This window comes from Camelina sativa, chromosome 17 (assembly GCF_030686135.1).
Source record: "Camelina sativa cultivar CO46 ecotype springtype chromosome 17, ASM3068613v1".
Classification (NCBI taxonomy): Eukaryota; Viridiplantae; Streptophyta; class Magnoliopsida; order Brassicales; family Brassicaceae; genus Camelina; species Camelina sativa.
The window spans coordinates 11492052-11515604 of NC_141896.1; the positions used below are offsets into that span (position 1 = coordinate 11492052).

General features: G+C 45.7%; 3 protein-coding genes across 6 annotated transcripts; 1 reads left to right on the plus strand and 2 right to left on the minus strand.

The window, feature by feature from the left end:
• Positions 1 to 175: 175 nt before the first annotated feature.
• Positions 176 to 22868, minus strand: LOC104756806 (uncharacterized). Of its 4 annotated transcripts, XM_087496368.1 has the most exons (6): positions 22725 to 22868; positions 11273 to 11699; positions 3230 to 4385; positions 2727 to 3137; positions 1037 to 2632; positions 176 to 960 (listed from the first exon to the last, which is right to left on the minus strand). In XM_087496368.1, exons 2-6 carry the CDS (start codon positions 11308 to 11310, stop codon positions 424 to 426), a joined length of 3738 nt encoding a protein of 1245 aa, XP_087352494.1. In that variant the 5' UTR covers positions 11311 to 11699; positions 22725 to 22868; the 3' UTR covers positions 176 to 423. The 4 variants fall into 4 exon arrangements, with proteins under 4 accessions (XP_087352494.1, XP_010477750.2, XP_087352495.1 ...); XM_010479448.2 differs by lacking the exon at positions 22725 to 22868 and having other exon boundaries at positions 11273 to 11948; XM_087496369.1 differs by lacking the exons at positions 11273 to 11699; positions 22725 to 22868 and adding an exon at positions 10144 to 10701.
• On the plus strand, positions 13263 to 15268 carry LOC104756807 (uncharacterized). The gene is made up of 4 exons (XM_087496370.1): positions 13263 to 13340; positions 13418 to 13558; positions 13652 to 14151; positions 14236 to 15268. The coding sequence occupies exons 3-4, from the start codon at positions 13660 to 13662 to the stop codon at positions 15094 to 15096; spliced, it is 1353 nt and encodes a 450-aa protein (XP_087352496.1). The 5' UTR covers positions 13263 to 13340; positions 13418 to 13558; positions 13652 to 13659; the 3' UTR covers positions 15097 to 15268.
• LOC104788976 (uncharacterized) lies at positions 19972 to 22242 on the minus strand. The gene has a single exon (XM_087496475.1). The coding sequence runs from the start codon at positions 22240 to 22242 to the stop codon at positions 19972 to 19974; it is 2271 nt and encodes a 756-aa protein (XP_087352601.1).
• Positions 22869 to 23553: the final 685 nt, after the last annotated feature.

Consider the following 23553-nt stretch of genomic DNA (forward strand, 5'->3'; position numbering starts at 1 on the left):
AACGTAGACTTCATCCAATTGATTCTCTTCACTCTCCAGTCTCCCAAGTCAAATGTTTTTCACTATCTGATTGAAACTTTTCCTTCATCCAAAGAAAGTAGAGTGTCGTTATTGGAACCGTCCAATTTCAGGGGTCATTCAATAATATACACTTAGATAAGAAAGAAGGTGAGAATATACAAATTTGGTTTCCATTTCATCTTTTTTTATATGTAGAAGTACATTTTACATATATGCTCCTACTGTCATTATTATGCAAAGTTGAGAAAAGAAACGCAACATTCTTGGACACTGATCCGTATAAACAAGAAAGAGACGGACATAGGACAGTAGTACCATTTGTTGCAGTATCGAGCGGGACAATTTGAGCAACAGTCAGTGTCCAGTTTTCTTAACTTCTCTAGGGTAGCAGAGACTAGCAGTTCATGTAACGGTAGAATTAACATCTAAGCTCGTTTCACCTTCTTTGAAAAAGTTGGCAAGTTTATGAGAAACGGTTTGCAGTGCCTCGGATAAGCGATTTTCATTTCCTGTAATATCATCATCCCCCTCGTAAACCAGATGAATTCCATGCATCTTCATCTCAACTTGTTTGAAATTTTCTTCTGGTTTGATCACCTGTATGGTGTAGCCATCTTTCAACATCGTAACCATTGGGTGCTGAGCTGAGTATCGGCAGATGTGGAGTTGATCATCACTTGTTCTAGGCACTCCACACAAGTGCAATGTGTGGGAATATTTGTGCTTGAGATCAAGTTGGAGAATTTGCGCTCGAACCTCCACCACATCAGACAGCTGGTTGTCACCTCCGGTTTCATGTTTACGAGCCACAACAACAGCCAGGATAACGCCTCTGAGCTCTCTGTTCGGTTGAGCTGTGAATGTGACAGGGCCTTGTGAGAACCATTCCGGGATTCTGTTTCCAGGCAAGCTAAGATTCTGCAGCATTTTCAAAGAAACCTGCATTGCAAAGCGAGTTGTTTAACAAAAACTGATATTAAACTGATTGAGATTTTCTTTGAGTTTGAAGAATCACCTTAGAAAGTTTTTTCTTTACTTCAGTGGAGCAGGTGGAGTTACAGCCGCTCATGTATAATCGTTTCAGACCCGTCAACTCCTCTAGGCCTGGAACATCATTCAGTTTCACACAGTTTGTGAGATTGAGGTCATGCAAGATCGTCAGCTCTGAAAGGTCGGACATACTCTCCAACGAGAAGCAGTTTGCCAGGTTTAGTTCCTCCAGTTTACATGGAAGAGGGGGAAGACAAGTGAGCTCTTGGCAGTCATACAATGAAAGTTCTCTGAGATTTGATAACCCCTTGAGACTACACGGGAGACTGTGAAAATAATTATTCCCCAGGTTCAGTGTCACTAGAGACGTCATTTTCTCAACATCTGGGACTTTACCGTATATCCCCCAACCACGAGCATCCAGTTCCTCAAGCGACAAGAGGTTTGAGAAAGAAGTTGGTAATTCTTCAAAATGAGGTTCTTTGTTTGTTGTACCTGGTGCATCACTTCTATGTAGAGGCTTCTTCAGCATTTTCAATACCATTAACTTTGAGAGGTTACCAAAACTTTCTGGCAACTCTACGATCGAAGTTTCTTCCATGTACAGATGATGAAGAGATTTCAAGTTACCAAATGAGCTAGGAAGCCTCTTGAGCATTTTACACTTGTTCATTCGGAGTGTGACAAGGTTTTCCAGCTTGCCAAACTCTTCCGGTAGTTCCTCAATGTTAGAGCCTTCAATGTATAAGTTACGGAGTGTGTCCATATGTCCAATTGATCCAGGCAGAACCTTCAGAGATTTGCAATACCTCAACTCAAGTTGGTGAATAAAGTGGAAGCCATCAATCTCTTTTGGTAAAGCTTCAATTGGTGTTCCGTTCAACTGAAGTACAAGAAGAGAATGTAATCCACCAATTGAGCTTGGAACCTGTTTCAGAGATTGGCAACCTTCTGCTGACAAGTCAGTCAAACGTGATAGAGAGCCTGATCTTAGAGGTAGCTCCTTCACCCCAGTTCCGTTGATGAATAGTTCCTTCAATGATACGAGCTCATTGATAGTGTCAGGAATCTCAGAAAGGGATATACATCGCCTCAAATGCAGCTTCTGGAGATTTTTCAGATCTCCAATAGAACTCGGAAGATTTTGCAGTTCAGTAGCATCATCGAGATATAGCTTCTCCAGTGATGTCAATGTTTCTAAACACGAAGGTAGCTCTTGGAAAGATACGCAACCTCTTAGACTAAGCTTTTCAAGATTTTGGAGACGGAGTATAGATTCTGGTAACTTCTTTATCGCAGTACCATCCAGAAGAAGCTTTTTCAAGCATGACATGGCACCGATGTTTTCTGGTAACACTTTCAAATTTGAACAGCCAGAGAGGAAAAGTTTTTCAAGACGCTTCAGTCCAGAAACATCCACAAGAAATTCAGAAAGATTTGAACAGTTTCTGAGGTCCAGCTCAAGTAATGTTTTCAGATTACCAACTGATCTGGGAACCTTTACCAGGAGGTTGCATCGCTCGAGAACAAGCTTCTCTAAGGCTTTATGGTTTGATAAATTAGGAATGGCTTCTAAGCTGTGGCAACAACGCAAATTTACAACCTTCAAGTACTTGTCCTCCTGAAAAAACAGAAAGAAGTATATATGTTAGCAGTTGAAACTCTAACTCCAACTATATATACTTGCTCATGTTTCGGGAAATAAGAAAGCCTACCCTTTTGAGGAACTCGCTCTGGACTTCTCTTATTCCACTCTCTGAAAGATCAAGAACAGCAAGTTGCCTAGCAAGAAAATACGGAGGAAGTATTTCTAATGGGCAACCTTTCCACTGTATCCACTTGAGTTCAGATGGGAGGAGTTTAAGATTTCCTTCCAGTTCCACGTTGTTAATCTGAAGAAGTCTCAACTTCTTCATTGGTACAAAAGGCTCTACGGGAATGGTGATTTCAGAAATTTTTGGCTTTTCTTGTACTGGAAGTCTTATAAACATATTCTTCAGTGACTCAAACATGGACTTCCTGCCCTGATTGTTCTGTAGATTCGTCGACACAATTTCATCTGCAGTATGGTCCCTTACAAACTTCTTTTTGAAGTCAAACACGATTCCTCGGATGGATGTTGTTCCCTGTTATCTCATTACAGAAATAACGGTCATGAGAATGTAAGTCAAATACAAATGATACATAACTCTGTAGGTATATAGATATAAATATATACCTTCATATAGTCCAATACGTTCATTATTTCACCACGATCCCAAAGTCTACTCCGCATTTCAGGATCATCGCCGCTTTCTTTAAGGACCATCTGCCTACCCATGTCTCTGATCTGATCATGCATCGACAGAGTATCGTCTTTCATGATCTGAAGGAGAGACTTCTGTGTGAGGACACTGAGGGCAACCTCAGCGTGATACCCACATCCTTTCAGTATGTCGACAACTTCTTCTTTCGTTATTTCCATTTTGAGAAAGAGACATGCAATGTCAAGGAATATCTTCTTCTGTTCATCGTCTAAAGATTCGAAACTCAGAGACAGAACACTATGAAGTTTGTCTGGCTGGGTATGCTTCAGCTTCTCTAGTTCAACTTGCCATTCGTCTTCGTCCTTGTCATACAGATGAGAACCAAACAGTTTAACAGCCAGTGGCAAACGCCCCGTCGCCTCGGCAATCTTCTTGGACAAGTCCAATAAACTCTGTGTTGGTGGTTTTTCTTTACGTAGTGAATAGAAACTAAACAGCTTCAATGCCTCCATCTCAGTCAAGCACTTGACCTCATATCGTAGTTTCACTGCGAGCCTACTCAGAACCTCTTCATCTCTGGTAGTGATGACTATAACGCTTCCTTCATCATACCATCCAGTTTCACCAACCAAGGCATCAACCTGGTCTGCGTCCTCAACATCATCCAAAACAACAAGAATCTTCTTTTCACGAGCATTTCGTTTTATTATTTCCCGGCCTCTGTTAACATCTTCTATTTCAGGTAACAAACGAAAAAGTTCCTTGATGAGAGTTTTTTGTAGATTGACTAAACCATCTTGGTCTGATGATTTTTCCCTAACACTTTCGATGAAAACTCGATGAGACTTGAAGTTGACAATGATCTTGTTGTAGAAGGATTTTGCGAGGGTCGTCTTGCCAATACCACCCATACCGTAAAGCCCCAGGACTTGAACGCCAGAACTGGATTCGATGTCCAACAGATCCATCAAGTCCTTCACAGATGATTCCAGCCCAACAGTGTAGTCTGCCACTTTCTCTGGCGTATTCCTCACTTTAGCTAAAACCGCTTTTACCACCTGCTCAATCATGTCATCTACTTTCTTTCTGTTTTTGCCATCCTTGTCATCTTCTTGAACAGTCTCTTGTCTGCAAAAAAAAGATAAATCCAAAAACTCAATTCCACCGAGTATATATATATATCTGTTAGGATTAGTGAACAAAGAATGAGACAAAACAAAGAAAGCTTGGAGGACAAGTAGTGCCAGCTCAGGTGATGACTCACGCCTAGGACCACAAGCTGCATCAATCCGTTTTTGCCGTCGAAGTTGTTAAAGCAAAAGCAAAAGGGATTTCGTCTTATTTGCTCCCTGCAAAGAGACCGAGTGATGTCACTACATGAGGCCAAAGAAGAGGCAACTTGTAGAAGCGGCTAGAAGAGGGAACTAGGGTTTTGAGCAAGCATCTATTTAAAGGAGGTGTATGAAATGAGAGAGAGATAAGAAAGAGGTTAGGTAGAGAGAACATAAACAAAGAGTAAAACTTGTGTCTTATGTTCTTGGGGAAACAGAGTGAGAGAGATTGAATCGAGTGAGCTTGTAAGGGTTCAGTGGGTGAGAGATTTCTTTGTAAAACTCTGAGATTAGTGGATTCCGGGAGACAGATCCCGGCCCAGACGTAGCTTCCTTGTTAACGGAAGTGAACTGGATAAACATTTGTGTGTGTGCTCTGTTCTTGTTCTGTTTTGGTTCTTGTTGCGGTTTTTTGTTTTAAGTTCATTCAAACAACCTGAAACAAGTTCATTTGATCCTCGACAGAAGCTTATTCAGACCAAAGACTTCAACTTGAGTCTCTGTTAAGCTTGTCAAATTGGTATCAGAGCGTTGGTTACGGTGTTTGGTGGTTCTGTAAAGTCCGCTAAAGCAGAGGAACCATGTCGTCGGCGAGGATCGAGGTGGAGAAGTTTGATGGACGAGGAGACTACACCTTGTGGAAGGAGAAGCTGATGGCTCACTTGGATATTTTGGGCTTAACGGTGGCTCTCACGAAAACACAAGACCCAGTCTCAGATCCGGAAGAGTCTAAAGGTGACGAAGGTGGAACCAAAGAAAAGGGAAAAGAAGCAAAGGAGATAGACGAGCTTCTAGAGGAGAAAAGAAGAAAAGCAAGGAGCACCATAGTGTTGAGCGTTTCAGATCAAGTACTGAGGAAGATCAAGAAAGAGAGGACTGCAGCCTCTATGATCAAAGCTCTAGACAACTTGTACATGTCTAAAGCTCTTCCTAACCGCATCTATCTGAAGCAGAAGCTCTACGGTTTCAAAATAAACGAAAACATGTCTGTTGAAGGTAATATCGACGAGTTCCTTCATCTTATAGCTGATCTAGAGAATACCGGAGTGTTAGTATCAGATGAGGATCAGGCTATATTGTTGCTTATGTCGCTTCCTAGGCAGTTTGACCAGTTAAGAGACACCCTGAAATATAGTACTGGAAGAACTAGGTTAACTCTAGATGAGGTTCTAGCTGCTATATACTCTAAGGAGTTAGAGTTTGGGTCAAACAAGAAGAGCATCAAAGGTCAAGCGGAAGTTTTGTATGCGAAGGACAAGACTGAGAACAGAGGAAGGTCTGAGCAGAAGGAGAAGGGAAACAAGAACAGATCTCGATCCAAGTCTAAGAATAGAAAAGGTTGCTGGACTTGTGGTGAAGAGGGGCATTTTAAAAACGCATGTCCAAACAAAGGCAAGTCACAAGGAAACAAGAAGGATCAGGGAAATAGCAGCAAAGGAGAAGCTGCGATGGTGAAAGGAAACTCAGCTGATGGTGCAGGACTCTATGTGTCTGAAGCACTTTATTCTGCAGAAGTAAATTTGGAGAATGAGTGGATCATGGATACAGGATGTAGCTACCATATGACTCACAAGAGAGACTGGTTTGAAGAAATAAGCGAAGATGCAGGAGGATCAGTGAGGATGGGAAACAAAACTACATCAAAGGTCAGAGGTATTGGCAATATCAGGATCAGAAATGAAGATGGATCAACAGTATTGCTCACACATGTGAGATACATTCCTGATATGGACAGAAACTTGCTATCTATGGGAACAATGGAAGAGCAAGGATGTAGCTTTGAATCTAAGAACGGAATCCTCAAGATAAAAGAAGAAGATCGTACCATTTTGGTAGGCAAGAGACATGAGAAGCTTTATCTTCTTCAAGGAAGACCTGAAACTGGTCAGTCTCTCGCAGTTGAGAGATCACCCGATGATACAGTCTTATGGCACCGGAGATTGGGCCACATAAGTCAGAAAAACATTGAGATCTTAGCAAAGAGAGGTTTTCTGGACAAGAAAAGAATCTCAACACTTAAGTTGTGTGAAGATTGTATCTATGGGAAAGCAAAGAGAGTCAGTTTTGTCGGAGCTACTCATGGTACTAAAGACAAGCTTGACTATGTACATTCGGATTTATGGGGAGCTCCATCAGTGCCATTGTCTTTGGGAAGATGTCAGTACTTCATTTCATTCATCGATGACTACTCAAGAAAGACATGGGTTTACTTCCTAAAGCACAAGGACGAGGCATTTGAGAAATTTGTCGAATGGAGCACTCTGGTGGAGAATCAAACAGAGAGGAAGGTCAAAGTCGTAAGGACTGACAACGGTCTCGAGTTCTGCAACCACTTGTTCAACGAGTTCTGCAAAGAGAGAGGCATCGCAAGACACAGAACGTGTGCATACATGCCTCAGCAGAACGGTGTTGCAGAAAGAATGAATCAGACGATCATGGAGAAAGTTAGGAGCATGTTGAGTGATTCTGGAATGCCTAAGAGATTCTGGGCAGAAGCTACTAACACGGCAGTAAAGTTGATCAACAAAACACCCTCATCTGGAGTAAACTTTGAGATTCCTGACAAGAGATGGACAGGGAAGCCTCCAGTTTACAGTTATTTGAAGAGATTCGGATGTGTTGCCTTTGTTCATACAGATGAAGGTAAATTAGTTCCCAGAGCCAAGAAAGGTGTGTTTCTAGGCTATCCAGAAGGAGTGAAGGGTTACAAGGTATGGTTACTAGAAGAAAAGAAAATTGCAGTAAGTAGAAATGTGTTGTTTCAAGAAAATGCAGTCTACAAGGATCTGATTCAGGGAAATCAAGACTATGAAGAAGAAGCATCAAGCGGTTCTCTGGACATTGACCTTGAAGAAACTGGTGATACTCGTTTAGGTGGAGATCTCCTGGAAGAAACAGGATCCCTGGGAGACCACTCACCTGTTCGAGATGATCATCAGACAGAGGAGAACGCAGTTCCGGAAGATCCTACTCATGATTCACCTGAAAGTTATCAGTTGGTTCGAGACAGAGCAAGGAGACACATCACTGCTCCTAGGAGATTTGATGTGGAAGGTTACTTTGGAGAGGAAACAGATGACGAAGATGAGTTTGATGGGGAAGCTCTAGTCACCACGTTTGATGGAGAGAAAACAGAACCTGCAACCTATCAAGCGGCACTAAGAGATGCTGATTGGGAATTATGGAGAAGTGGAATGCTTGAAGAGATGGATTCTCTTCTTAAGAATCACACATGGACTGCTGTCATACCGCCAAAAGGACAAAGAATCATCGGTTGCAAATGGATTTTCACGCGTAAGCCTGGGATTCCTGAAGTTGAGAAACCGAGATTCAAGGCAAGACTTATTGCTAAAGGGTATTCACAAAGAGAAGGTGTTGATTATACGGAGGTTTTCGCACCAGTGGTGAAACACGTATCCATAAGGATCTTGTTAGCCATTGTTGTAGAAGAGGATTACGAACTGGAACAGTTAGACGTCAAAACCGCGTTTCTTCACGGCAAGTTAGATGAAAAGATTTACATGGAGATTCCTGAAGGTTTTGAGGATCAGTTCCAGCCAGGACAAGTGTGTTTACTCAACAAGTCATTATACGGCCTGAAACAGTCACCGAGGAAGTGGAAAACCAGAAATTTGACAGCTTCATGACTGAGATTGGTTTTGAGAAGAGTGCAAGAGACAATTGTGCTTACATCAAGACACTAGAGGATGGTTCCAAGATTTATTTGCTCATCTATGTTGATGACATGTTGGTGGCGGCTAAAGACAAGAGAGTAATCTCAAGTCTGAAACAAAAACTAAGCGAGAGGTTCGAGATGAAGGATTTGGGTGCAGCTAAGAAAATTCTTGGCATGGAAATCATTAGAGACCGAGAAAGAGGAACACTGAAGCTCTCCCAAGTTGGTTATCTTGAGAAAGTATTGGAACTGTACAAGATGGCTCAAGCTAAGAAGCAAGAAACTCCACTTGGAGTTCATCTAAAAATGCAGACTGCTACGGATGAGCAACTACTCAAAGACAAGGAGTACATGAAGACAGTTCCATACTCTAATGCCGTTGGGAGCATTATGTATGCTATGATCGGAACAAGGCCAGACTTGGCTTATCCAGTTGGGGTCATCAGCAGATTTATGAGTAAACCAATCAAAGAACACTGGTTAGGAGTCAAGTGGGTGCTACGATACATCAGGGGAACACGAGAGATGAAGCTGTGCTACCGGAAAGGGTCTGATTTCCTTATTAGAGGTTATTGTGACTCAGATCACGCAGGAGATGTTGATAGAAGAAGGTCTACTGGTGGCATGGTCTTCACCCTTGGTGGAAATACTATCAGTTGGAGGTCGCGTTTGCAGAAAGTGGTGGCCATGTCCTCCACTGAAGCCGAGTACATGTCTCTGAGTGAAGCAGTAAGAGAGGCATTATGGCTAAAAGGTTTATTGAAGGACTTTGGTTATGATCAGAAGGCAGTTGAGATTTTCTGTGACTCTCAAGGCGCCATAGCTCTTTCAAAGAACAATGTGCATCACGAAAGGACGAAGCACATTGATATCAGATTCCACATGATTCGAGATTGTATCTCAGATGGAGTTGTGGAAGTGACAAAGATATCCATGGATGTAAATCCTGCAGATATCTTTACTAAGGTTGTGCCCGTTAGGAAGTTTCAAGCAGCATTGGACTTGCTTCGAGTACAGACTGAGTAATCTTACTCAGGAACCGGGATGGAATCCAAAGACTAATCAGACCAAAAATCTCTCTCATTTAAGGTAAGTACACTGACATGTTTTCTTATTGTTGTTCTTAGTTCACTAGGTGGAGTTTTGTTAGGATTAGTGAACAAAGAATGAGACAAAACAAAGAAAGCTTGGAGGACAAGTAGTGCCAGCTCAGGTGATGACTCACGCCTAGGACCACAAGCTGCATCAATCCGTTTTTGCCGCCGAAGTTGTTAAAGCAAAAGCAAAAGGGATTTCGTCTTATTTGCTCCCTGCAAAGAGACCGAGTGATGTCACTACATGAGGCCAAAGAAGAGGCAACTTGTAGAAGCGGCTAGAAGAGGGAACTAGGGTTTTGAGCAAGCATCTATTTAAAGGAGGTGTATGAAATGAGAGAGAGATAAGAAAGAGGTTAGGTAGAGAGAACATAAACAAAGAGTAAAACTTGTGTCTTATGTTCTTGGGGAAACATAGTGAGAGAGATTGAATCGAGTAAGCTTGTAAGGGTTCAGTGGGTGAGAGATTTCTTTGTAAAACTCTGAGATTAGTGGATTCTGGGAGACAGATCCCGGCCCAGACGTAGCTTCCTTGTTAACGGAAGTGAACTGGGTAAACATTTGTGTGTGTGCTCTGTTCTTGTTCTGTTTTGGTTCTTGTTGCGGTTTTTTGTTTTAAGTTCATTCAAACAACCTGAAACAAGTTCATTTGATCCTCGACAGAAGCTTATTCAGACCAAAGACTTCAACTTGAGTCTCTGTTAAGCTTGTCAATATCTACATGAATGATATACAAATGCAGATGGGATGGTTAGAGAGAGATGAGATAATGGAGTGAGTCCTACGTGCAAAAAAATCCAGGGATATTTCCAACAAAAATCATAGCTCGCCTCCATCGCTGAATCGTCTCATCGTCATGTTTTATCTTGTGTTTTTCAAAATGCTTGGCGAATTTACCGCTCTATTTGCGGACGTCGGAGGGATCAACCTCGTAAAAGATAGGTACCATGGGACGTTTCAGAGATGATCTTCTAAGATCGCAGAGGGTAGCTAATTCATCTAGACACCAGGAAGAGTTGGCGTATTTACGGGATAAGACGATGACGCATGCGGCCGAGTCCTCGATGGCTTCGAAGAGACTTGGACCGATATCATCCCCTCTTTTCATGCCCTCGTTGTCCCGGAAGACCCGGACTTTTGTCTTCCCGTTGAGCGCGACGTAGAGACGCTCACAGAAGTTGCCGCGCGTGTCTTTGCCACGGAAGCTTAGAAATACCTCGAACTTGAGCCTATGCGGAACAACGCCTCCAGTCTCCATCTCCCTCCGATCCTCAACAAGCTTCTTCTAGTCAACTCCTTTGAAATCTCATTACCTTTGGCTTTGAAAGCAGAGATGGATTTTTAAAACAAAAAATTTAAAGTGCCACTTTCTTTCTTTTTTTTATATGTTTATTTTAAATTTGGTCAACTCTGCATTCTCATGTCACGTACGTTAGCATTTAAAAAAAACTTTTTAGTAGTTAGAGATTTTCTCAATTTCTATAATATATACTGATTTTTAATATTGTTTTGTTTCCTAGAGTTTTAACATATATTTTGCCAGCCCTATTGTAAAATGACATTTGCTCTAACACTGACGCCTATAGTTCAGCCAAGCCAATCAAAAACAATTCACGTTAGGAGTTAAAAAGACTATAAGACAACAAGTTTTGACCTTCTCCAATATAGTAAATGATGATGATCGATCTTAAGAAACATAAAGATCTGAAAACTAAAAGATCCACGCTTTGAAGCCAAGAAGATCAGAACTGCTAGATCAACAAATCATCTTAACTAATCAAAAGCACAAAAAAAAAAACCCACCTGAATTAATGCTTAAAAGTTTTATATGAGATGTAAATATGTCAAAGACGCAAAGTATACCAAACATAAAAAGAAAAAAAAATTAGAGATTAGGAATTGATCAAGTCATACCCGTAAATCAATCCGGAGATATTTCCGACTAAAGTCATAGCATTTTTCCATCGTTGTATCTTCTCCTCACCAAATGTTTTCGAAAGATCTTCAAAAACTTTTTTGAAAGGACCGTCATCATGTGTCCGAACTTCCCATGGTTGGACCTCATAAAAGATCGGCAACACCAGACGTTTCAGAGATGCTCTCTGATCGCATAGCTTAGCTAATTCTTCGAGGCGCAGGTGAGAGTTACCGTAATTAGGGGATAAGACTACGACAAAAGCCACCGAGTCCTCTATAGCCTCCACGAGACTAGGTCGTAGCTCATCATGATCCCCTCCTTCCACATCATCGTTCCAAACCCGGACCTGTTCCTTGACGAGCGCTTCATAGAGACGATCCGTGAACTTGTGGCTCGTGTCTCTTTGGAAACTGAGGAATGTGTCTGTTGATGTCCCTTTTGGTCACAATTAGAATGTTTAGTTCGGTCAAGGGAGGGTCGAAGTTCTCTTTATTATATCGGTGCCGAGGCACTAAAGGACGGGCTACAACACAATGTAAACGAGTTACAAACAAAGTAATCGACGGGCTGATAGCTCGTCAACTCTCCGAGCTATAGGCTTGAGAACGTTGACTTTTTCTTGGACGAGCTGAGCTCTGGTTCTTGCTGTACAAATTCTGCTGCCTTTTTCACGATCCCTTGAAATGCGGGCCGTACGCCTGTATTTATAGGGAATCGTGTCGGTTCGTCCATATAAAAGACCATAATACCCTCCCTTCCTTTGGAGATTTATCATGGGCTTTTTCCTGGGCCAGGCCTCTTGTTTGAGGTGTGGATCCACCCTCAACAGTAGTCCCCCCCCTCCACCTTTAGTTCGTAGTCTTTAGGCGAAGAATAATTGTGAAAAGATGAAAGGACGCTTATTTGATTGGACAAACGAAGAGTCGCGCGTGAGAAAACGGTCTCCGATGCCCAGGGTCGAATCGTTGTGTGCGGTGCTTGACGCGCGTGAAATCCGGAAGTCGTATCGTCACCGAGCGCGTGTGGCAATGATGACGCTTCCAGATCCTTCCTTCTTCCCCTATAAATATCACTTCTCCCCTTGCCTCGTTATCTTCTTCTCGCGCTTTGGTGCTGTCATCGTCCAGGTATTCTCCCTTCTTCCTATCTCGTCGTTATTTTGCTTTTAGTGTCGCGCTTTCGTTATGGATTCTCCTCAATCCTCGTCGTCTAACTCTTCCGCCGCGAGTCACCTTCGACGAGCTACAACTTCTGAATCCGGCGACTCCGCGAGATCTGTCCGTCGTCGTACTCGTTCTCCAATTTCTTCTGACTCGTCTTCAACGGATTCAGACGCGGCTCAATTCGAGGAGCTGAAGCGTCGTCTTATTCCTGGGTCGGCGGCTCCAAGCTCGTCGGGGCTCCCTTGTAGGGTTCCGTCCCTGATAGACGAGCCCCTAAACGACGACCCATCGTCTCTTTATATGGACGACGTTCCTTTGCCGACCGTCAGTCGTTTCAACCACATGCCGCCGTCATCGATAAAAATTGACGCGGCGATTGATGCAGTTCGCATCGGGAAGTTAAAAATTGACGTGACGACTGACGCGGTTAGTGCCCAGATACTAAGCACTAGGCCAAAGATTTTGATTCCGGGATCTTTTCAACATCACTGGGATGCACCTCCCGGTTTTATTTGTCTCTCGGAGAAATATTTCACCGAGTGCGGGCTCACCTTCCCTCTCCCATCCTTTTTGATGACGTATTTCGCTCGTCGAAAGGCGGCTATTTCCCAATTTGCCCCGTCAACTTTTCGAAATGCTGTCGGTCTTTCGATCATGGCCGAGGCTGCAAGGGTTACGCTTACTTGTGATCACTTTGAAGAGCTGACATGTCTGAATCCGTCGAGTCGGGAGAAGACGCCCGGTCTTTATTACGTAGCTTCGGCAAAGAAGACATCGCTCGTCGAGGGTGCCAAGGGCAAAACGTATAACTAGAAAGGCTCGTACTTCTTTTTGGAAGTTACTGCGGGGGTTTTGGAGGATCCGTCGATCCCTTGGTTTTCTGGGTGGAACCCTTCACCCGGTAGCCGATCCTTCTTGCTTAGTTATCTTCACTTGTATCTTTTGGCTTTACTTAACCCCCCCTTTTTTTTTTTGTAGTTGTTATTCCGAGGTGTCTGCTTCCGTACCCTTCTTCTTTGCAAGCCGAGATAGACGCAATTAAGCTCCATTGCCCTTACGTGTGGCCGGGTACCGAAAAAGATCGTCCAAGGAAACCACCGGGTCTTCGAAGAAGAACAGGTAATCCTTATGTGACCGATCAAACTCTTATTTTTCTTCGAATTGTAGATTAATCCTGTTGTTTTGATTAGTTTCTCTTTTTTTTTTTTTTAGCCGAGACGATGGGTAAAATGAATATGAGTGTTCCCAACGCGTCTGCTCGTTATCGCCGAGCGTCGGACTCGTCTTCCGTTCCTCGTCCAACTTCCCAGTTGGATGGTCGACGTGATCACTCGTCCTCCGGTGCTGGTTCGGCCGGGAAGGTCTCCTCTCGATCACGTCAGTCGTCTGACGCACCTCCGAGACATCAATCCCAGTCCCTTCCTTTAGTTCGTCGCTCGGAGGGGTCTGGTCGTGATACGGAGGGTGTAAAGGGTCCTTCGAAAAGAAAGGACGACGCTAGCCTGGAACGACCTGACCCGTCAAAAAAGCAAAGGACGTTGGATTTTGGCTGGGATTTCTCGCACACGTCCGAAGCTCGTCCTTTCCCGAACGACTCTTCAGCTTGCTCTGAACTTTTCTGGAGGATTCATTTTGGGCCTGGTCGTTTGCCTTCGGTTGATCAGATGAAGGAAGCGCATGCAGTTGCTGATGTGGCGCAAGCCTCCTTTGAGGTGTGTTTTTGTTTGCTCTGTTCGTCGACTCGTTTTTGAACCTGTTTTTGTCTTTTCATCTGTTCTTATCCCTTTTTTTTTTAGCTTGTCGCCCGAATCAATCGCTTAACCTCGCGCTATGAGCGCCGCGTTCGCGATCAGGAGGACGACCGGTCAGGAGCGTCGTCCTACGCAGAGAAGATTGAACGCCTCGAGGCCCAACTAGGGGAGGCTGTTCGGTCCAACCAGAGGCTTAGTGACGAAGCGTCAAAGTTTGAGAGTCAACGGCACAAGTGGATCTCGGAGCGGGACGACCTGAAGGCAAAGCTTGAGGCGTCGGATGCGGCCTACAACAGGATGCACCTTACTCTCAACTCGGAGACGAAGAGGCTCAGAGATCGGCGGGAGGATTTTGGCTACCACGAGAGAATTAAAGCCTTTAACGAAATGGCCGTGCGCGTTCAGAAATTGCTGGCCAAACATAAGAGGTACGCCGAGGCATTCAAAGCGTCGATGGAGAAATTTCTCGAGTACAACCAAGCCGTCAGGAATGTCCAAATGCTCGAAACGCTCGTCGACGAGGGTCAAATCGCTGTGCTTGAGGAGGGGTTGAAGGACAAAGTCGTCGCCGTGATGACTCAACTGAAGGGTGAAGTTGATGATCTCGATCTCCCGGATATCACCGAGGCTGACTTTGACGTGTCCAGGATCTATTTCGAGCCACTTCCTCCGGTTCCAGAGTGGATCGCTTCCCCCCTTAGCGGCGATGCTGAAGGCGGTGACGACGTTAGGGAAGAAGGCGAGTTTGGCAGCGGGGGTCCTGAAGGGAACGTAGGCGAACAGGCAAAGGGTGACAATCGTCCTGCGGGTGGGATCGAAGAGCAGACCGTCGATCGTCCTACGGAAGAGCTCCCCCGTCCTTTGACTCCTGGTTGCGAGTCTCCGTCTGCTGATCCGGCGTCATAAGTGCTCCATGTTCGCACTTGCCGTGTTGAGGGGTCGGCTCCCTCGTACTATCTTTCTTTTGCCGTGTTTTGGGGTCGGCTCCCTCGTACTTTATGCGCCGTGTATGGGGGTCGGCTCCCTTAAAACTTTATTCGTACTTTTGGGGGCATTAAATGAGGGGTCATTTAATGCCTTATTCTTCGAAACGTTATTTATTGGGCTCATTAAATGCTTCTGCCGTTTGGAAACTTGTGGCTGTTGGGACTTGTGCCCCCGTTCTATAAATAGTCTGTGTTTTCCTTCACTCCTGTCTTGGGGAGTTTGTTGTGCTTGTTGTTTTTTTTGTTGGAAGAAGAAAGTTGCTCTGATGCCGGTGATAACTAGGTCAGCGTGGTTACGCAGGACGCGGGAACAGCTCGGCGTTAGGTCTGACGAGGTGATTCAATCGGAACTCGCCTATTACAACGCTCGCATTCAACGGCTAAGGGCTTACATCATTGCCACCCGTCGTTCGTTCGAGCGTTACTACGACTTCTGTCGTATTGACGGGGTTGTGGAGTGTCTTGAACCGCTGATCGACGAAGGGCTCTTCTTCCCAAAGTGGCGATGGGATCGGTTGGTGGAAGAGCGTACCCGGCGCGAAGATCTATATGCGGAAGTGGTAGTTCCCACACTTGAGCAGGGCGACCTTGACACCCTTGGTCGGAGGCCGTTCGAGGAGCGGGAGGAGATCGAAGCTTGTCGCGATCGTATCGACGTGCTTCGCCGTTATGTGAGGCAGTTGGAGAGCACAAGTCACTACTTTAGCGAAGGTAGTTGTGTTGATGGGGTCTGTACGTACCTCGAGGACATGGTTGGACGAGGTGTAGCTATTCCGATGGACCTGCTGAAGGATGTGAAAGAGTCGTGCCGCTATTGGCAGACGACAATTGGCGGGTTGGAATTTAACGTGCCTTCCAACGCCGATCTAGGAATCGAATGACTTGTCTTTGGTTTGTTGTTGTTTTTTTTTTTTTTTTTTTTTTTTTTTTTTTTTTTTTGGTTTGTGCCGTAATGGGGTCGGCACCCGTATCAGACTGTTTCGCCTCTCTCTTTTTTTTAACAAGTTAAAATTTCATGTTACTTTCGAGAATTCTACTTTCACTCTTCTTTTTTCTTTGAAAAAGTGCGACTCGTGATGGTCGGCTTACCCTTTTAGTGCGAGTTAGACTCGGCTTAAAATAACCGGGGGCGACCGTTAATAGTCGGCTTACCCTTTTTGTGCGAGTGCGACTCGGCTTAGAATAATACGTCGGAACGTCGGGTCATTACCGGGCCAGGGTAATAACTAAAATGATTCGCAAATGTCGAGATATATTTTTTGAAAAAGAAATTTTATATTACTGGCGGCTGGGTCCGGTAGAATGGGACTGCCTACGTACCCCCCGATCAGGAGGGATCAAGCCGATCGTAGTTCACATTTACATGCTTATTCATACTTATAGAAAGGACGAGCTACACATAGCCGAGCTCGCTTGGTGATTTTCAGTAGTAGTAACGCTTGAGATGCATTGAATTCCAAGACCTCGGCACTGGTTTGCCGCCCATGGTTAAGAGTTCGTACACGCCGGGATGGACGACCTTAGACACTATATATGGACCTTCCCAATTAGCTCCCATTTTCCTGGCATCCGGTTCGGCGGTATTCTCAAAGACCTTGCGAAGGACGAGATCACCTTCGTCAAAATGCCGATTATGGACCTTTTTGTTATAGTACTTAGCTGCGGCGAGTTGATAGTTCTGGATTCGTAGGAGTGCTTTGTCTCGTTCTTCCTCCAACTCGTCGAGCCTATCCAAGAGCATCTGACTGTTGAGCGCGGTGTTCTGAACGAGCATTGTCCGCCGGAGGCTTGAACTGCCGACCTCTGCCGGTGCCATTGCTTCCATTCCGTAAGCTAGGGAGAATGGGGTTTGGTTAGTGGACGTCCTTGGGGTCGTCCGGTAGGACCAAAGTACTCCATCAAGCTCGTCAGCCCAAGCGCCCTTCTTGGCGTCTAGTCTTTTCTTAAGACCATCGAGTATGGTTTTGTTGGTAGCTTCTGCCTGGCCGTTCCCTTGTGGATACCTCGGCGTCGACTTGCTTAGTTTGATTCGCCATCTTGCACAAAAATTTTCGAACTGCAGGGAGATGAACTGTGAGCCGTTGTCGGTGATTATCTCGTATGGGAGGCCGTGGCGACAGATTACGTACTTCCAGACGAAGAGTTGGAAGTCCCTTGCTTTGATATTTGCGTAGGATTCGGCCTCGACCCATTTAGTGAAATAATCGGTTAGGACGAGTATATATCGCTTTTGTCTGGAAGTTGGTAATGGGCCGATGATGTCCTTTACCCAGCGCATGAAAGGGTAAAGGGCTACTCCAGCTCGTAGCGGTTCGGTCGGCTGATGAATAATGGGGGCGTGTCGCTGGCATTTTTCACACTTGGCGACGAACTTTTCACAATCAGATATCATCGTAGGCCAGTAATGGCCATGCTTCCTGATTCGTAGTGCTAGGGCTCGGCCACCTGAGTGATTTCCTCCAGCTCCCTCGTGCATTTCCATCATGACAAGCTCCGTGTCGTCGCCGTGTATGCAAAGCAACAAGGCTCCTGTCGCCGTCCACCGGAGCAAATGGTCTTTCATCAAAGTGTAGTGGGCGGCCTTGGCTTTTAATCTTCATCTAGCCCATTTATCTGTTGGCACGTCACCGTCGGCTAGGTATGCTCGGATTTCGACCCGCCAATCCGTCGCGTCGCTGCCAGATGCGGGTTCGCACCCTCGGCCTGACCTCATCGTTCGATAAGTCGTCCTTATTTCATTGGGTTGGTGGAGTGCGAGGCACGTCTCGGCGTAATTTTCACTTATGCTCGGCGTATCTATGCTTTCTACCGGGATGATTCGCCGAAGATCGGGATCCGATGTTGAGGCGAGTGCTGCCAAAGCGTCGGCCGGAGCATTGTCTCCTCTGGGAATTTTGACGAGTTCGAATTCGTCAAAGCGCTTTGACAAAATCTTAACGACACTAAGGTAGGCGGCCATAGGTTCGCTCTTGGTGTCGTACTCGCCGCTGAACTGGTTGGCGACAAGCTGGGAATCGCAAAAAGCCCGTATCCGCTTAATCTGCATTCCGTTAGCGAGCTTAAGACCGGCGATGAGTGCTTCGTACTCGGCGACGTTGTTGGTTGCTTGGAATCGAAGGCGGAAGGACTGCTCCAAAATTTCTCCGGTCGGCGAAGTCAGTCGAATCCCTATGCCCGATCCAAGATGAGAGGACGCTCCGTCCACATGCAAGGTCCATCGGTCATCTGACGGATCGACAGGTGTTGGTTCGGCCTCCCCAAACGGCAGCTCAATCAAGAAATCGGCGAGTACTTGGGATTTTGCAGCCGGCCGAGTTCGATACTCGATGTCGTACTCACTAAGTTCAATCGCCCACTTCGTTAGTCGACCCGATTGGTTCGGGCTGTGCAATATAGATCGTAAAGGTTGGTTGGACAGGACAGCGACAGTATGTGACTGGAAATACGGTCGGAGCTTTCTTGCCGACGTGACTACTGCCAGGGCGACCTTTTCAACTGTTGGGTAGCGAGTTTCCGCGTCGTTAAGTGATTTGCTTATATAGAAGATGGGCCGTTGCTCTCCTCGGTCGTCTTTAACGAGTACACCACTGACGGCCGACTCCGAGACAGCGATATAGAGAAACAAGATTTCGCCGAGCTCCGGCTTTGCTAAGATTGGTGGGGTCGATAAATAATTTTTTAGCTCGTTGAACGCGCTGTGACAGGCGTCGGTCCACTCGAACTTGCCCTTTGTTTTGAGAAGCTGGTAAAATGGTAGACACTTGTCGGTCGATCTGGATATAAAACGGTTTAGAGCAGCGATTCGTCCAGTTAACCGCTGTACTTCTCTGGCGTTCTTTGGTTGTGGTAGATCGATGATCGCCTTAATTTGCTTCGGGTTCGCCTCGATGCCTCGTCTGGTTACCAGGTACCCAAGGAATTCGCCGGATTTCACTTCAAATGTGCATTTGGCCGGGTTTAGCTTCATCCCATACTTGTTGAGGGTGTCGAAGCATTGTCGTAGGTGAGTAATATGATCCTTGGCGTGCTGTGATTTGACGAGCATATCGTCAATATAGACCTCCATAGTCCGGCCGAGCTGCTCGGCAAACATCTTGTTGACTAGCCGTTGATACGTCGCTCCCGCGTTTTTCAGACCAAAAGGCATGACCTTGTAGCAGTATGTCCCTCTGTCCGTGATGAATGATGTTTTTTCCTGGTCGTCCTTGTGCATCAGAATCTGGTTGTAACCGGAGAATGCGTCCATCAAGGTTAACAGCTCGTTGCCCGCAGTTGCTTCGACGAGCTGATCGATTCTTGGCAATGGGAAACTATCCTTTGGGCAGGCCTTGTTAAGATCGGTAAAATCAACGCAAACTCGCCACTTTCCATTCTTTTTTTTGACGACTACCGGATTGGCTAGCCACTCTGGATATTTTACTTCCACGATTGACCCGGCACCGAGGAGTTTGTCGACTTCATCGTTTACTGCTTGCGACCGTTCAGGGCCTAACTTGCGCCGTTTCTGTTTGACCGGCTTATGCGTTGGGTCGGCATTGAGCTCGTGGGTCGTGACGCTTGGGTCGATTCCTTTCATATCAGTCACGCTCCATGCGAACGTTGAGATGTTGGTTTTGAGGAAAAGTATTAACTCGTCTCGCATGGCGGACGTTATTTCTGTGCCGATATTCACGCATCGTTTCTTGTCGTTCTCGTCTAAGCTCACCTCCTCGACCGCGGCAACGCCTTGTTGGACGGCAGTCGGCTTTCCGTCTGTCGGCGACGTACTGTTGTCGCCGACTCGCTGCTTTGATTGCTATAATTTCTTTCCGGTGCGAAGCTTATGCTCGATCAGAAAACAGGCTCGTGCGGTTTGCTGGTTGCCGCGCAACGTGTACACCCCTTTTGAAGTTGGGAATTTAACGCACTGATGGTACGTTGATGGGACGGCTTTCATCTTGTGGATCCACGGGGTGCCGAGGATGACGTTGTAGATTGTCGGCTTGTCGATAACCGCGAAACAGAAATACCTGGCTATCCCCGCAACGAAGATCGGCAAAGTAATTGTGCCGACGGACATAAGGTGATCCCCGTCGAAACCCGTCAAAGAGTGACACTCTGGCGTAATGTCCCGCTCGCCGATTTCCATTTTCGCCAAGACGTCTCTGAAGATGACGTTGACCGAGCTTCCAGTGTCGATCAATATTCTCGTCACCTCGCTTTCACCGATCAAGAGCTCGACGACCAACAGGTCGTTGTGCGGTAAATCCAAACCTTCCAGGTCTTTTCCGTCAAAGGTGATTGGCATACTTTCAGCCTCGAACCGCGACGGCCAAGACTTCGTCATTTCGGCTTTCTTAGTATAATCTCTGATTGCTCTGACCGAATCGTTGCATCCGGCTAGTCCACCCATTATCATGTTGATTCGTCTTATAGTCGGGGGACGTTGATCAGGCTTGCGGTCTGTATGCGGTCGTTTTTCGTGACCGCTGTCTTCTCGTCGTTCAGCTAGTAGGTTTGGAATTTCCATCTCGTCTTCACTTTGGTCGGCTAATATCTTTGAATCTTTGACGAACTTTCGAGCGATATTTTCAGCGCGCTTGGCATCATGTCGTCCAGGTCGGACTGTCTTGCTTCTGTCCGGCTCGACGACTATTGCGCCTTTCTTGTATCGTTCCATCAGAATCCTCTGGAGGTAATGACATTCGTCTGTCGAGTGGGTATTACTCTGATGATAGTCGCAATACGAGGTTGCGCTATTTTCAGCTCCTTCTTTCCGGATATACTTGTTTTCGCCGATCGCAAAGGTTCGGCGAGTTCGATCTTGGTTCTTGGTGAAGTGCTGCCGTGGCTCGACATAATCGACTTTTGGAGCTGCGGCTATAGGTTGTCTGGTTATTGCACTTGCCTCCGAGGAATGCTTCCTGGCGTTGATAGCTTTCTCTTCTTCGAGCCCAATGTGTTTTGCAGCTCGGAGTAATGCCTCGGCCACGGTCTCGACATGTGTCAAAGATAATTCCTCCTTGAATCGAGATTCATACCATAGTGCGTTTCGGAGCGCAACGATTGCGGCCGCATCGGGGATTGAGATGTTGACATAAATCTCCTTGAATCGTCCAATAAAGGACCGAAGCGATTCCCCCTTGTGCTGAGTTAAGGCATATAAGTCGGCATGGGAATTCTTGTCCTCAATTAAAACAGAGAACTGCTTCAGAAACTCAGTTATCAGCTCCCTGATGCTGTCGATTGATCCTGGTGGTAGCCTCGAGAACCAACTCAAGGCGGTTCCCGTCAAATGTTCGGCGAAAACTTGACAAGCTCCTGCGTCGTATTCTGCCGGGCTGAACTGCAATGGGCCGAGGGCCACGCCGAAGGTGAGGAAGAAGTCTCGTGGGTCGACCGTTCCATCGTAATGGCCCAACCTTGGCTTGACCGCTCGTTTGACCGCTGTTGTAGCGAGTCGTCGAGAGAATGGAGTTCGCTGTGTTGCCTCGAGCATGAGTCCGACTTCGGGTGCCTTATCCGTCGCTTTCTGGATCATTGCGGCCATTTCTTTCATTTGTTGTTTTATTGCTATTAGCTCGGCATCCTTCGTTCGATCTGCCACTTCGGTACCCTGCTCGGCAAGGCGCTGGACGGGATTACGCTCTAATCCGCCGGTCTGCACATACCGCCCTGGCGTTGTCCTTGCTGAGGTGAAGTGCCTTGGGGTGAGCCGAGCGTTGTGGAGATGATTGATTTCATCTTGCGAATTGAGCTGCGCCGCAGTGAGCGCATCCAAACGGTTGTTTGTTCGCTCTTCCTGCTGGTCGAGGCGCGTTAAGATTCCTCGGAAAAGCTCGTCTATGCTAGAGACGGGCTGGTTGTTGAGCAGAGAGAGTTGTGTCGGCGCCTGTGGTGCCTCTGCGGTCGCTGGGGTCGTCAAATTTGTAGCTATGACGAACGTTTCTGGGCTTTCTACCGTCACAACTTTCCTTGGAGCGTCTGGCGTGGGAAGGACTATCTGCTCTGCTTGATCCGTCGCCGGGGTGACTGTTCCCCCCGACGAGCTTGCGTCTTTGCTTCTTTCCTTGTCAACTATCGTCATCTCGTTTAGTTGGTGTAGGTCCGTTCTTCAATTTTTCAGAAAACTTTGACTTGTTCTCCCCCTACCTGGCGCGCCAAATTGTTGATGTCCCTTTTGGTCACAATTAGAATGTTTAGTTCGGTCAAGGGAGGGTCGAAGTTCTCTTTATTATATCGGTGCCGAGGCACTAAAGGACGGGCTACAACACAATGTAAACGAGTTACAAACAAAGTAATCGACGGGCTGATAGCTCGTCAACTCTCCGAGCTATAGGCTTGAGAACGTTGACTTTTTCTTGGACGAGCTGAGCTCTGGTTCTTGCTGTACGGATTCTGCTGCCTTTTTCACGATCCCTTGAAATGCGGGCCGTACGCCTGTATTTATAGGGAATCGTGTCGGTTCGTCCATATAAAAGACCATAATACCCTCCCTTCCTTTGGAGATTTATCATGGGCTTTTTCCTGGGCCAGGCCTCTTGTTTGAGGTGTGGATCCACCCTCAACAGTGTCCCACTTGATCCTCGAACGCGGATTGAAAACAGAGGTGCCGGTCTTCATCATCTCCCGATCTTTCTTCTTCGAAATCAAGTTTTCAAAGTCAACAGGATGCAGAAACTCTTCACGTGAATCTGTATACAAAGTTTTATACTATTAGTTTTAGACTTTAGTGTTTACCAAATTTTATGTTTTAATTCTTCAGTCATAATCCTAAACAACCAACCACTTGACTCTTCCCCAAACCGAAAACGTCGTGCAGTTCCATGTGTAAAATACTTCAGATCACCACACACAGGCAACAACAAGTTATTTATTATATTTTTTCTACGCATTGACTTTGTGAAGATTGAAGCCTTCAAAGGAATTTTTATCATTTTTTTTCATCATAGCTTGCATATATATATATTAGAAAAATGTAAATCACATATGCAGTCAAGAAAAGAAAAAACAATAGTCTATAATGAAGGTTATCATGCTAACATTTGAACTTCCTTTGTTTTTACTATACTAATCATTTAAAATGACAATCATGAAAATCATTTGTTAGTGGGGAGAGATATTGGGAGGACGAACAAGTAAAAACAAAGATATCAACTTCATCCCCCGATCAAATGTAAAAGGGAAACGAGGCATGTGACTGCAATGGGAGCTCGTGGATGGTGGAAGCCGACAAGTGTTTGGTGATATACTAGACGTCGTCGTTTTCCCTCTAATCCCACACATACACACACGCTTGACGTGACCTCCCCTACCCCTACCCTATTATTGAGTTTTTATAAGGGCATCTGCAATGGGAAAACAGCTGTGGGTGTTCTTAGAGTTAAAAAATTATTAA